Source organism: Somniosus microcephalus, chromosome 2 (assembly GCF_052327205.1).
Source record: "Somniosus microcephalus isolate GS21.2 chromosome 2, FLI_Smic_1.0, whole genome shotgun sequence".
NCBI classification, from domain to species: Eukaryota; Metazoa; Chordata; class Chondrichthyes; order Squaliformes; family Somniosidae; genus Somniosus; species Somniosus microcephalus.
This window is the reverse complement of record NC_140988.1, coordinates 107,488,714-107,504,171: the sequence shown is the minus strand read 5'-3', so window position 1 is coordinate 107,504,171 and position 15,458 is coordinate 107,488,714. Positions and strand designations below refer to the sequence as shown.

Below are 15,458 nucleotides of genomic sequence, written 5' to 3'. Positions count from 1 at the left end.
TTAACTATGTAGAAAGCTTCAGGTCATTGGTAAATTTAAATCTACTACAGACACTCTGTTCCCAAATACGAGCCCCCGAATATATCCAATATATTAAATTTCATATTCCGATTGTGGGAGCTGCCTGCCCATTTTTATCAGCCTTGATACCCCATCAGCATAAAAAGAGGAAAACCACAGATCAAGCATTAAGTAATGGTAAATCTGTAGAAGATGTAAATAATGACACTTGAGTGTGCCCCAAGAGAAATCATGGGACGGGACAGAACTTGCTGGAAAAATAACGTGTGTTAACGATGCCGCTGCTATTAATGCACAAATCTGCCAGCAGCTTCAGAGGATTAAGAGATACGCCGTGAGTTGCAAATCTCCAGAACTTGCTGGTCGATTTACGCCGCTCCGCTGTTTGCTTCGCACAAAACAGCATCTTGCCCTTAGCCACGCCGTTATTTTTAAGAACTTGCTGGATTTGCACATTAATTGCCCATTAAACTCGCCACAGAAAGTTAAGTCTGATAATTAACAGCGTAAGTACCTTTTAATGACGTGGTAATTGTTAATGTAGTGCCAATCAACCTCTCTGGTCCAGAAATTGAACAATTTAAACTGTGGAGTCTCATTCCTTCAAGTGGTAAATTGTTGTTAAAGATTTTAAAAATATCAAATTTTTTCTTACTTTTCCTTTGTCTCTTTTTTCTGTCACTCTTAATCCAATCTTCTTTCCCTCTCTATTTCTCTTTCTGTACCCGATTTCACTATTATTCACCCTATTTCCTGCTCAGTCATTCCTCTAGTTCTTTCTCAATCATTAAATCTCATTGGTTAAGGAGATAAGACTGTTGGTCCCACCACTCAGAGATCCCAGTTGTCCCGTTCTCCTCACCATGCCGTTATCAGCAAGTTACGGCCGAAACATTTCTTGAGCTGAAGGGCGCAGGAAAAAGTCTAACTAACGGGGCATGCTGTGAGATGGCTGGCTCTGGCAAGAACCGGCCCCATATTTCATGGTTGTGGTGTTGAGCTACTCGAGTTTTATGTTGCACCTCAACCCTGTGATGTGTTAAGGCCTTACTACATACACAAATACTGTGTTACCCAAGATGTAGCCTCTGCAATAATATTTACATATGCCACTAATGCAGCCCCTTGGCTGACTTGGAGGATTTTGCCGAAACACGAATTGCATACAAAACACACCACTGATTTAACACATTGGGCGGATTTTGCTGTGAAAAAACAGCGAGGCTAACAGCAGTCACCGTTATTTATGTGCAAATTTGACAGCAACTTCAGGCGAGCACACATGCGCAGTTAATCGCAAAAATCTGGAAGTTGAAGTCCGAGATGTGCCGCCCCTCCATAAGCTGCGCGAAAACGGCATCTCGCCGTCTGGTTCCCCATTCAAATGTATTGAACGGCGTGAAGTCCCTGTACTGACATCCTGAATACAAACATAACTCATCACAAAAAGTTAGGGCTTGTCCATTCCAGTGCAAGTGCCCTTTTAAACGGCATGCAAGTCTTATTTACTGCCAAACAACCTTTCTGGCACTGAAAATTAACTTTTACAAGCGTGGAGTCTCATTCCTTAAGATTTTAATTATTGTTGGAGATTTTTTTCAAATTTAAATATATTTTTTTCTTTGTTTCTTATCTCTCTTAATCCAATCTTTATTTCCCGCTCTATATTTCACTTTCTGTATCTGATTTGACCTGGAATTAAATATTCTGTCTAATAGGGACGTACAATCCCTCTACACCTCCACCCCCCACCAGGACGGCCTTAGGGCACTCCGTTTCTTCCTTGAACAGAGGCCCAACCAGTCCCCATCCACCACCACCCATCCTCCGCCTGGCTGAACTTGTTCTCACATTAAACAACATCTCTTCTGACTCCACTCACTTCCTCCAAATTAAAGGTGTTGCTATGGGAACCCACATGGGCCCTAGCTATGCCTGCCTGTTCATGGGATATGTGGAACACTCTTTGTTCCAGTCCTACTCAGATCCCCTCCCTCACCTCTTTCCGGTACATCGATGACTGTATTGGTGCTGTTTCCTGCTCTCGCCCTGAACTAGATAAGTTCATTCACTTTACTTCCAATTTCAACCCTTCCCTCACCTTCACATGGTCCATCTCCGACTCTTCCCTTCCTTGACTTCTCCGTCTCCATTTCTGGGGATAGGCTTTCGACAAACATCCACTACAAGCCCACCGACTCCCAGAGCTACCTGGACTACACTTCCTCCCACCCCGCTTCCTGTAAGGACTCTATTCCATTCACCCAGTTTCTCCGTCTCCGCCGCGTCTGTTCTGACGATGCCACCTTTCATACCAGTGCTTCCGACATGTCTTCCTTTTCCCTCAACCGAGGATTCCCCTCTACTGTGGTTGACATGGCCCTTGACCGTGTCCGTTCCATTTCCTGCACTTCTGCTCTCACTCCTTCCCCGAGCTACGATAGGGTTCCCCTTGTCCTCATCTTTCACCCCACCAGCCTCCACATTCAACGGATCATCCTCCGCCATTTCCGCCACCTCCAACGTGATCCCAGCACCAAACACATCTTCCCCTCACCTCCCCTTTCAGCATTCCGAAGGGACCGCTCCCTCCTGGTCCACTCCTCAATCACTCCTAACAACCTTTCTCCTTCACCTGGCACCTTCCCATGCAAGCGCAGGAGATGCAACACATGCCTCCCTTCCAACTGTCTAGGGTCCCAAACACCCCTTCCAGGTGAAACAGTGATTTACTTGTACTTCTTGCAATTTAATATACTGTATTTGCTGCTCACGATGCGGTCTCCTCTACGCAGATTGGGCGACCGCTTTGCGGAACACCTCCGTTCAGTCCGTAAGGGTGACCCTCAGCTTCCGGTCGCCTGTCACTAATTCTCCGCTTCACTCCCACTCTGACCTCTCTGTCCTCGGCCTATTATATTGTTCCAATGAAGCTCAACGTAAGCTCGAGGAACAGCACCTCATCTTTCGATTAGGCACTTTACAGCCTTCCGGACTTGATATCGAGTTCAACAATTTCAGCTAATAATCCCGGCCCCCATTTTTCATGCTGTATGATTTTGCCATTCCCATTTGCAACATTTTCACAGTATGTTCTTTCAATTCCTTCCTCCCCTCCTAAACCACCCCCCTGTCTCTGCACCTGCTTAATATCTGTTACATTTCCAGCTTTTTCCAGTTCTGATGAAGGGTCCCAGACCTGAAACGTTAACTCTGTTTCTCTCTCCACGGATGCTGCCTGGCCTGCTGAGTATTTCCAGCATTTTCTGTTGTTATTTCTGTCTAATACTTTCTGGTTCAGACTTTGCGCTGCTCATTAACGATTCTGCTCATAACCAATCAGATTGAAGAATTGTTAAACGAGATACAGTTGCTTGCTCTGTTCATACAGGTCCCAGATGCCCTGTAGAGAGCAGTGCACTGTTTGGATGCTTTGCTGACAGCAACTTGCCGTGCTAAACCCCACAGAAAGTCTATGGGCAGGTGCAAGTCTAACAAAAGGCCGATGCCGTTCTTTCGCTGCTCAGAGCAAAATCTGGCCCAACATACTCCTGTTGCTACAGATGAACCTCTAGTGTGTGTATATATATTAGAATAACTCATAGGCTTGAATGTATCACAAAGCAGTAACAAATGGAGGGATTCAGATGGCACGCTAAACATTGAGCGATATTATCTAAACCCAATGATGCATTATGCTTCTGAAACACTCTAGCCCATATGCTATTTCAAATACCAGCTGGGTTTGTGGCACCAGTTTTATTCAGTTTACAGCAACCTTTGTTTTGCCTGTAGCAATTCCCATGGCGGACAGTGACAGATGAGAGGCTCTCGTAATTCAATCATGTGCTTTGAATTGAAGCTGCACTTCACCACGGCGTGAACTGAAGTGAGGTGGCGTTTTATTTCATGACATTACAAGGAAATAGCACAACCTATAGGTTTTACATCAGACCCAACCACAGGTCCTATCCCAGCCTCTAACTGGCTTTGGATTATATGCAGCACTAGTCTACAGAATATGAATTTTTAGATTACTATTGCTGCAACAGGATTATTCAAGGTTTCATTCACGTAATATGAAATATGGGGAAAATGCAACTAAATAACCAAAAAGTGACCCCTGTTAACATCCAACAGAAAGGTTCAATAAGCAAGATTACAATGATATAAATATAAATTGAATTTCATGGACTGTGATTTGGTTTTTGCACTGTCACACGACTGTAGCTGATAATGCTGTTTTACCAAATAATTCAGATTAAGTTTACCTCTTAACTGAGCTACACCATGACAGCATTAATAAAGTACCAAAGAGTACAATAGCCTAAAAAATTACATCCTCCTGGCACAACAAAAAATTCTTTCCAGTCTACTTAATCTGAAGTTGCCAACTTCGAATTAAGTTCATTTGAATTGAAATTGTGAAAAACATCTCTTGCACTGTTTTAGTTAAATTGTTTAATTCAAACAACTGGAATTTTTTTTTCTTTTGAGCAAAACTGACTGAATTAACAAGAGTGAGCTTTCAGTTACTACAGCAATCACTATAAATAGCAGGGCTCCTTGTCCTACTAAAAAAAGCTTTCACTACACAAAGTCTACAGTAAACTAGAATTTAATTACATTATATTTGGCCTGCTCTTCCCAGAAACACACAATCTATTAGAACAAGCCATAATTTTGTGCACTACAGCACAGATAACACGATAGGTCCAAAAATCTAGACTTTTTAATTTAAAGTAAAGTCTCAAAAGTGATCGACAATTAAAGGCGGCAATTCCGTGAGTAATGCCAAATATAATGTGAATGCTTACTATTTTTGGGAAGCAGATTACATTTTAAAGTGTTAAATTCTTCTAAAGTTTAAGATAGACTAAGTCTGCACCATGTACTGTCAAGTTCACCTGTACATCAAGTTCTGACTTGCCTCTTTCCCTTCACCAGAAAACTTTCACAAGAGGACTGATTGCATTATTAACAAACAATAGGTCTTTAGATACACTATCTCTGTTCTGTATAAGGGCAGCTCAAGTTTTTTTAAGAATGTCCCTAACATGCAATTTCTGATAGCATTCAGTTTCATTGGACTGCTTTCTCTTTCATTTTTAATTATTCTTTCATTTTTGTAAAAGGACATTAATGCAGTCATCAGTAAATACATTTGATGAAAAGTGACCATGTGTACTGCAAAACTGTAGTCTAGTAGGATCCCAATCCAGCATTTAAAGGGCATATTATACTGTGTTTGAGTGTGCATGAAAATTCAAGTAATCCCCCATTTCATGCCCAGATTTGACTATGTGGTTCAGTAATCTATAAGATTGAGAAGATATCTTTGTTTCAGACAAAATGGGTTAGAGATCTTTTGGTTATGGGGGAAACTGAGAATTATGAAACATTTTAATATATTTATTTATGAACTAAGGAAAGATCTTTAAATAGAATAGGATGTGGTCTTATATCCAAATCATAAAATCTGAAAGATTTTCAGATATGCCTTCTACAGCTCCACGGCAGTACAAATAGTGATAGATTCATAGAATGGCCTCCTTCTGTGCTGTAACCATTCGGCCTGTCGAGTCCATGCCAGCTCTCTGCAAGAGCACTTCAGCTAGTCCCACTCCCCCACCCTTTCCCCGTAGCCCTGCAAATGATTTTCCTTCAGGTACTTATCCAATTTCCTTTTGAAAGCCACAATTGAATCTGCCTCCACCACCCTTTCAGGCAGTGAATTCCAGATCCTAAGCACTCACTGCATAAAAAAGTTTTCCTCATGTCACCTTTGGTTCTTCTGCCAATCACCTTAAATCTGTGTCCTCTGGTCCTCGACCCTTCCGCCAATGGGAACAGTTTCTCTCTATTTACTCTGTCTAGACCCCTCATGATTTTGAACACCTCTATCAAATTTCCTCTCAACCTTCTCTGCCCCAAGGAGAAGAACCCCAGTTTCCACAGTCTATCCACATAACTGAAGTCCCTCATCCATGGAACCATTCTTGTAATTCTTTTCTGCACCCTCTCTAAGGCCCTCACATCCTTCCTAAAGTGCGGTGCCCAGAAATGGACACAGTACTCCAGTTGAGGCCAAACCAGTGTTTTATAAAGGTTCATCATAACTTCCTTGCTTTTGTACTCTATGGGCTCGAATTTCTAAGCCCCATGGAGGTGGGTTTGGAGGCGGGACTGTGCCAATGTCCCAGGAGGCGGGTATCCGACCTGTGCTGGGAGCCGCCTCCGAGGCAGGAAGGGGATTAGTGCCAATTAACTGCCTGTTAATAGGTAGTTAACAGGCAGTTTTTTGCCTAATCCCTATTTTTAGCCCTGAAGTGTGGGCTTCCCGACGGCTCCGAACCACGCCAAGTTAGCGAGGCGGGCCGTCGGTCTGCAGGAGTTGGAGGAGTCGAGATGTCCGTTGTGCAGGTGAGTGATTGGTACATGTGCGCAGAGGTAAGTATAAAGTGCTTTAATAAGTTTTACTTACCTTTACTTTCTCCTGCAGGCTTCCTTCCTTCAGTTCTCGGGAGTCCCTCAGTTCACCGGCACAGAAAGCAGAATGGCCGCTGAAATGTCAAAAGTTGCAGCATTCTGCTTTCTGGTCTGGAGAGATCTCTAACGGAGTCTGAATAGAAGGACTCAAGTTAGAAGACAGATCGTCAGTGTTTGACAGCTTCACAGAGCTGTCAAACGCTGATTTTTCATCTGTCAAAAGCTCTTGACAGATGAAATGTCAATCACTGACATCACCGGTAACCAGGTGTCCCTTAATTGGCCTGCTGGTCGAGCTTAACAAGGTCAATCAAGGGAAAATAGCATGGGTTGGCCACAAGTCGATGGAGGTGGGACTACAACCCAAAAATTGGGAGTCCCGCCTCCATCACATCCCCATTGACAAAATCCAGCCCTATGCCTCTATTTATGAAGCGCAGGATCCCGTATGCTTTCTCAACCTGCCCTGCCACCTTCAATGATTTGTGCACATATACCCCCAGGTCACTCTGTTCATGCACCACTTTTAGAATTGTAATCTAGGAAGAGACTTAACAAAATATGAAAATAACTTTGCTTGAGAATAAGAGTTACATGTAGCGATCAACTTCATTTTATTCACTATAAAATGTTAATAGGTTTCAATATATTCCAAGCATAGTAGAAAGAATAGTTAATTTGGAGAACAAACTTTGTTGGATCTGCTGCGGGATTGTTTTTATGCATGGGTGGGACATTATCAAAGTCATAGGAAAAAAATCATTGTATTCAGATGCTACTTTAAGAGTATTGAGCATCTGGCATTATTGACTGGACAAGATTATCGAACTAGAATGCTCCTCTTGGGGCTTTCTAATGGCTCATAAACATAAACTGGGTCCTGGAAAGAAGTGACTGGTTGGTTATTCCAAATGCCAAAAAGTTTGGATCGTGAAAAATTGCTTTATAGGTTTTATGGTAAAGAAAAATTATAATTGCAATCTCATTTCAGAGAGGAAATTATAAGGAAACGCAGGCAATGCGCAAACCAAAGTGATGGGGCATCTGCTCTTTAAGAGGGAAGCAAGGGTTCATGAATACCTTTGTGTATTTTGGGATGGCTTTAATTGTTGATTTTATTTCTGTTGGTTGTACTTAGCTCAGAAGGAAACTTTTCTTTTGCCTATTTACAATAAAGCTGAAAACCTTGTTGATGTCCATTTGTTCTGATGTTGCCGACTGTATTCTGCCAAATAAACTATGAAAATTCGGCACCAACAGAACTGGGTTATACTTCCAAACTGCTTCTATTGCAACTTAGATCTTAATAGGAGTGTTCGACTTCCAACAGATCCAGGGAAAGACCGTTGTCTCCAGTGGGAGGGGCTGTGTCTTCAGCTCACGCAGTAGCACCTGAACTAACACTAATTAGTCATAGTTATTATTCCAATAAAAGGGGTAGTAATTCTATAGAATTACTGAACACTGAACACTTCAGTTCTGATCAGTGTCACACCCTTTATCACCCAATCTCCCTTCTTTCCCATTCTCAGGTCTACATTGCTAAAACCTGACATTACCCAGATGAGTAAATGTGTCTGTGGTACTTGAAGGGATAATTTCACTTTGATCAATATTGTGATTCCAGTGCTAATAATTCCAATTTTTATTAATAAAATTAGATGCTTCCCTTTTCTTTCCAAGGGCACCATTTTCATTATGGTTTGGCTCCTGCAAATTCCTGCTGACATGCTGTCTGACCCTTTCCCAAGTGGCGTACAATACTGTACTGGTTAGAAACACCATAGGATCATATGTTTGCCACTGCATCTGACCCAGTGACTACAGGGAAAGTAGTAGCAGTTACCTGGGTTGGAATTCACCAGCACACAATTACTCCAAATTTGATGAATGCTGAGAAAAACCATGAAGCATCCAGCTATAACTTCACAAAGCATTTAAGGAAACGTAAAAATATTTTTCAAAAGTCAGCCAGACAACACATTAAATAAACTCTGCAAGCTTCTAGCATTCACTCTCTCCTTCATTTCTGATGCGCACGCACACTTCCTAATTCTTTTCTGTTGCTTCTTTTGTGTACTTTCGCACACTCCTACTTTTCTTCTGTTACAAGCTTTCACTCACTCCACTCCTTCACTTCTGATGTATACTGTCCCTCACTTTCCTCTTCACTTCTATTGCACTCACCCTTTCCCTTTGCTCTTCCCAACTCTCCTCCTTTGCTTCCATCATGTATGCGCACTTAACTTTTGTTGCACATAGGGTCGCCAACCCTCCAGCAATGCCCTGGAGTCTACAGATATTGAAGGTTAATCTCCTGGACACTGCTGCAAGCAACCCAGGAGAAAAATCATGGGGGCATTAAAAGTAATGTGACTTTTCTTCATTTTCTTTGAACACTTCCATTTATTAGTTATAAAAATATTGGAGGCGAGAGCAAAGGCTGTTTTTGACTGGGTGGGGCAGTTTATTGCATATGCTTTCTTTCCTTTCCTTGATGTGCACGCAAACTGCACCTCCATCGAACACATTCCTGCCTCTGCTGCAGTGCCACTCCACTTTTACAACCTCTCTCTATCTTAATTAGCTCTGCTGCACGCTCACTCACTTTTGTGATACGCACTCGCTCCTGTTGCGACTATTTACTCTCCTTTGAGCACAAGAACATAAGAAATAGGAGCAGGACCCTTCGAGCCTTTTCCACCATTCAATAAGATCATAGCCGAACTTATACATCAACTCCACCTTCCCGCACTATCCTCATATTCCTGGATTCCCTTAGTATCCAAAAATCTATCGATCTCGGTCTTGAATATACTCAACAACTCAGCATCCACAACTCTCTGGGAGGTAGAGAATTCCAAAGATTTACCACCCTTTGACTTATGCTGCAAGCTCTCCCTCTCTCGTTTTAAAAACAATCAAATTACAGCTGGCTAGATTGGAGATGCTGAGAAAACCCACAAATACCACAGCATAGCAATGATCAATATTCATGTTTCTTTTGCACTGGATGTATTGTAGCTGGATGAGTCCCACTTGCATTTTTCACAATAAATCAAATACAGAAAATACTGACTCATCTTCCCTCCACCCCACCAGAAAAAATTCTGATTGTCAAAAACTGTTTAATATGTTCAGTTATAAATCAACCCAACACAAAACCAAAATCTTAAAAAGGGCACTCCACAGATCAATCTGCATCTATGGACAGAACAGGTGAGTTAACATTTCAAGTCTGGACACATGTGTCAAAGGGGCAGCTAAAACATGAAGTTATCAATTTGCTCCAAAGAGGTTGACTGACACATGTTGACTGTTTCCAGCGTTTTCTGTTTGTGTTTCAGATTTCCAACATCTGTAGTTTTTTTAAATTCAAGAAGTGGCCATCACTAGTAAGGCCAGCATTATTTGCCCATTCCTAGTTACCCTGAGAAGCAGGTGGTGGGCCACCTTCTTGAACTGCTGCAGTCTGTGGGGTGAAGGTACTCCCACAATATTATTAGGTAGGGAGTTCCAGGATTTTGACCCAGCGAGCATGTCCAGTTCAGGATGGTGCAAGGCTTGCTTGGAGGAGCATTTGAAGGTGATGGTGCTCCCATGCACCTTGTGATGAAATATATTCCATTCATCACTGCCTGTTTTCTGTGTCTTCTAACTGCCTGCTTTCTGTGTCTTTTCCCTTCCCCCAGTCCTCATGTATTATGCATTGGAATGTGCTGGAACTGGTTGTGTGCAGGGCTCCGCCCATACCTGGCTCCTTTGTAATCTAACTTCAGTCCGGCATCAGCCTCCTGAAGGTAGACATCTCTCTATTTTACGTGTTATGTTCTGAGTTAATAAAAGCCTTACTTTTGTTCTGCTAACTTCGAGTCTCGGAATAATTGAGGCACATCAATTTTATTAACTCAATTTTCAACACTATGGATCAACTCCTGAAACCCGAACGTTTGGATTTGGATCAACATGCTCCGGACGCATCAGCACGCTTCGGACACTGGTTTGACTGTATGGAATTCTTCCTGGACAATTCCGCAGCCGTCAAAGACGCTACGGACACTGCGAAGATGAGACTCGGAATGCTACGGAATTGGGTAAGCCACCGGGTTTACCCCCTCATCCAAGACGCCGATACGTACCTGGCCGCCTGCAACACCTTAAAGGCGCATTACCAGCAGCCTACGAATGAGGTGTATGCTAGGCATCTACTCGCTACTCGCGCACAGCGACCTGGGGAATCGGTGGAGGAGTTCCTAAGCATCCTGAAAAAGCTTGGCAAGGACTGCAAGTGCCGAGATGTAAAAGCCGCAGTGTACACCGACGAGCTTGTTCGCGATGCCTTTATCACAGGCCTCAGCTCCACTCACATCCGGCAAAGACTGCTGGAAAAAAACGGGGTTGGACCTGAAACAGGCTGCGGACACCGCGCGGTCCCTGGAGATGGCCCAGAGAAACTCGGACGCCTACTCTTCAGCCCGCGCCGCCCACGCCGCCACGTGTGCGCCGAGGGCGCCGCCATCTTGGAAGGCATCTTCCCCGCCCGGCAGCCCGACACCGGCGGGGCCCAGCTCTCCCCCCAGAAGCCCTACGACAGCCGCGACGCGTCAAGGACCCAACTGCTACTTCTGCGGGCAGCCAAAGCACACCAGAAACCTGTGCCCGGCGAAAGGCACCACCTGCTTTAAGTGCGGTAAGAAGGGGCACTTCGGGAAGGTGTGCAGAGGGAACCCCGCCGGAAAACCAACCGCCGGAAAACCCGCCACCGCCGCGTGTGCGCTGTGGGAGCGGCCATCTTGGACGCCATCTTGCCCGACCTCGTGGGGTCCGCCATCTTATGAGCAGACAGCGTGGACGCCATCTTGTCTCGATCAGGGCCCTACAGTGGCATCGGTCACAGTGGACCAGACCAGGCCGCATCCGCTATCCAAATCAATGGTGGACATCGAGGTAAACGAGTGCCGGGTTAAATGCTTAATTGACAGTGGAAGCACGGAGAGTTTTATCCACCCTGAACTGGCACAACAACTCTCCCTAAAGGTGGTCCCTGCTCAGGGTACCATCTCTATGGCCGATAAAACCCAGACATCGACCATTCTGGGTTACTGCACGGTACAATTGTGCGTTAACGGAACTGTGTATGATAATTTTAAAGTATTAATCATGAAGAATCTATGTGCGAGCGTGATCTTGGGTTTGGATTTCCAGTGCAACCACCAAAGCATCACGCTCAAGTACGGTGGGTCCCAGCCGCCCCTCACAGTGTGCGGTCTGGGTACCCTGAAGGTAAAGCCGCCTTCGCTATTTGCGAACCTTACCCCTAACTGCCGGCCAATAGCGACCAAAAGCAGGAGGTACAGCTGGGAGGACAGGCGGTTTATCGCGACCGAGGTAGACAGGCTCCTGAAAGAGCGCATTATTGAACACAGCAACAGCCCGTGGCGCGCCCAAGTGGTAGTGGTAAGGGGTAGCGAGAAGAAACGGATGGTGATCGACTATAGTCAAACGATCAACAGGTACACCCTACTAGACGCCTACCCGCTACCCCGCATATCAGAAATGGTGAACCAAATCGCCCAATACCGGGTGTTCTCCACCATCGACCTCAAGTCAGCATACCACCAGCTCCCTATCAGACCAGAGGACCGCCCGTACACCGCCTTCGAGGCGAACGGACGCCTCTACCAATTCCTCAGAGTCCCCTTTGGGGTGACGAACGGGGTCTCGGTCTTTCAGAGGGAGATGGATCGCATGGTCGATGACCACCACTTGCAGGCAACCTTCCCCTACCTCGACAACGTCACCATCTGCGGTCACAACCAGCAGGATCACGACTCGAACCTCGAGAGGTTCCTGAAAACCGCACAAAAACTCAACCTCACCTATAACGAGGACAAGTGCGTTTTCAACACCACGCGCCTCTGCATACTGGGCAGCGTGGTGGAGAATGGGGAAATCGGACCAGACCCCGACCGATTGCGCCCCCTACGGGAGCTGCCCCTGCCCAACACTCCCAAAGCCCTGAAAAGGTGCCTGGGGTTATTTTCTTACTATTCCCAATGGGTCCCCAACTACTCCGACAAAGCCCGCCCCCTCTTGAAAGCATCCTCTTTTCCGCTCTCTGCTGAGGCCCACGCCGCCTTCAAAAGCATTAAGCAGGATATTGAGCGGGCCACGCTACAGGCAGTGGACGAGAACACTCCATTTCAAGTGGAAAGTGATGCGTCCGACTTCGCCTTGGCGGCCACCCTCAACCAGGCGGGGCGGCCCGTAGCTTTCTTCTCGAGGACCCTCCAAGGCCCCGAGATCAGACACTCCTCCGTGGAAAAGGAGGCCCAAGCCATCGTGGAGGCAGTGCGCCACTGGCGCCACTACCTAGCCGGCAAACGCTTCACCCTACTTACCGACCAGCGATCGGTAGCGTTTATGTTCAACAATAAACAGAGGGGGAAGATTAAAAATGATAAGATTCTTAGGTGGCGGATCGAGCTCTCCACTTTCGAGTACGACATCATTTACCGGCCAGGGGCCCTTAACGAATCCCCTGACGCCCTCTCACGAGGGATGTGTGCCAGCGCCACCGAGGATCGGCTACAGACCCTCCACAACGACCTCTGCCACCCAGGGGTCACGCGGCTGTTCCACTTCATAAAGTCCCATAACTTACCCTACTCGATTGAGGAAGTTCGGTCTCTGACCAGGAACTGCCGCACTTGCGCTGAGTGCAAGCCTCGGTTCTACCGCCCAGATAGAGCCCACTTAATCAAAGCTACACGGCCCTTCGAGCGGCTCAGCTTAGATTTCAAGGGCCCCCTCCCGTCCGTCGACCGCAATGTTTACTTCCTGAACATTGTGGACGAATACTCCCGTTTCCCATTCGCCTTCCCCTGCCCAGACATGACCAGCGCCACGGTCATTAAATGCCTCAACAGCCTGTTCTGCCTGTTCGGTATGCCGAGCTATATCCACACGGATAGGGGGGCGTCCTTCATGAGTGAAGAGCTACGCCAGTACATGCTGTCCAAGGGGATCGCCACGAGCCGTACCACCAGCTACAACCCCCGGGGTAACGGCCAGGTGGAGCGAGAGAACGGGACAGTGTGGAAAGCAGTCACTCTAGCTCTAAGGACCAAGGGCCTCCCTATCTCCCGCTGGCAGGAAGTCCTCTCGGATGTGCTCCATTCGATACGGTCGCTATTGTGTACGGCCACTAATACCACGCCTCATGAACGAATGTTTGTCTTTCCCCGGAAATCCACCTCGGGCGTATCCATGCCGTCATGGCTCTCCACCCCAGGTCCGGTACTCGTGCGAAGGCATGTGAGGGGCCACAAGACGGACCCTCTCGTGGAGCCAGTACACCTACTCCACGCCAACCCCCAATACGCATATGTCCGGCACGCTGACGGAAGGGAGGACACCGTGTCCATAAAAGACGTCGCCCCAGCCGGCATCAACAACAACCACGGCAATAGCAGCGACGACGATCACAGCAACCCTTACCCACCCACTATTCTTTCATCACCCCCGGAAGAACATCGACCAACGGCACCCCCACCAACTACCCCTTCAACAACCCCGGCGGCACCCCCGGCAGAGACCCAGGAGGCTACCGGGGACACCCAGCCGACACCCGCGGCACCACAACAGCCACGTCGGTCGCAGAGGACTATCAAACCCCCGAACAGACTAAATCTATAGAAGGGGTGAATGTGATGAAATATATTCCATTCATCACTGCCTGTTTTCTGTGTCTTCTAACTGCCTGCTTTCTGTGTCTTTTCCCTTCCCCCAGTCCTCATGTATTATGCATTGGAATGTGCTGGAACTGGTTGTGTGCAGGGCTCCGCCCATACCTGGCTCCTTTGTAATCTAACTTCAGTCCGGCATCAGCCTCCTGAAGGTAGACATCTCTCTATTTTACGTGTTATGTTCTGAGTTAATAAAAGCCTTACTTTTGTTCTGCTAACTTCGAGTCTCGGAATAATTGAGGCACATCACACCTTGTCCTTCCAGATGCGAGAGGTCACTGGTCGGAGGTAGAAGAAGCCTTGGCGAGTTGCTGCAGTGCATCCTGTAGATGTGGATGTAGGGGTGGATGTTTAAACTAGTGGATGGGGCACCTGTTCTGTCCTGGGTGGTGTCAATCTTGTGTGCTGTTTTGCTTTCTGTTGTTAAAGGCGCTCCCTCCTCTGGCCAGTTGAACTATGTTTAAGTGGGGAGTGAAAATGAAGTGCACCCAGCGCCGCGTGTAATGATGCCAAGTCAGAGACAGGAATCGGCCCAACGCCCGGTGCATTTGACAGTCTCTGCCCAGTGACTGAAGACTGAGAACAGCGCGCAAACTCCGCGCTCTCCCCATTCGGACCCAGCCGGCCTTCAGCGAATCACAATTCACCCAAACACCGGGAACCACTGACCCCCCGGCTCGGTGGCGCTGACTGCCCTGCGGGCCAGCGGGCTGTGCCAAGCGGCCGCTTCCCCGGCCCGGCCCGGCCCGCCCCGCCCTCAGTGCCGCCCGTTCACCGCGATCAGTACCTGGTGCCGCGGGCCGCTCCTGGTTGGCTGCCATGATTGAAATGTCGTGCCGGCCGCTGTTGTCTCCACTGACCGGACTCGGGCTGTGTCCTCTCGGGTCCGGGCTCTGTGACCTCGGGGCTCCCTGTGCTGGCGGCTCTGGGCTGGGACTTGGGACTGAGCTCTGGGCTCCGGGCTGCAGCTCTTTGTCTCTCTGATTGGAGCCACTTCCTGGTTACCAGAGAACGCCTTCCAGCCCTCTCCGCCGAGTGCTCTGATTGGCCTATCGAGCTGTCAATCACTCTAACGCCGGCCCAGAATTGGGACTGTCAGCGTGTTGCTGAGGTCGGGAGCAGGCTAGCTGCTTAAAGGGCAGTGAATGATCCATTATAGAAACATAGAAGATAGGAGCAGGAGTAGGTCATTCGGCCCCT

At 47.0% G+C, this 15,458-nt stretch overlaps 1 protein-coding gene across 1 annotated transcript in view; it reads right to left on the bottom strand.

The window, feature by feature from the left end:
* The window catches only part of LOC147122872 (caspase-6-like), a 57,836-nt gene extending 42,582 nt beyond the window's left edge, over positions 1–15,254 (bottom strand). Inside the window, exon 1 of the mRNA XM_085961621.1 lies at positions 15,046–15,254. Coding sequence (XP_085817747.1) covers positions 15,046–15,079 — 34 coding nt within the window. The 5' untranslated portion in view covers positions 15,080–15,254. The remainder of the gene's footprint in view (positions 1–15,045) is intronic.
* Between the last annotated feature and the right edge of the window lie 204 nt (positions 15,255–15,458).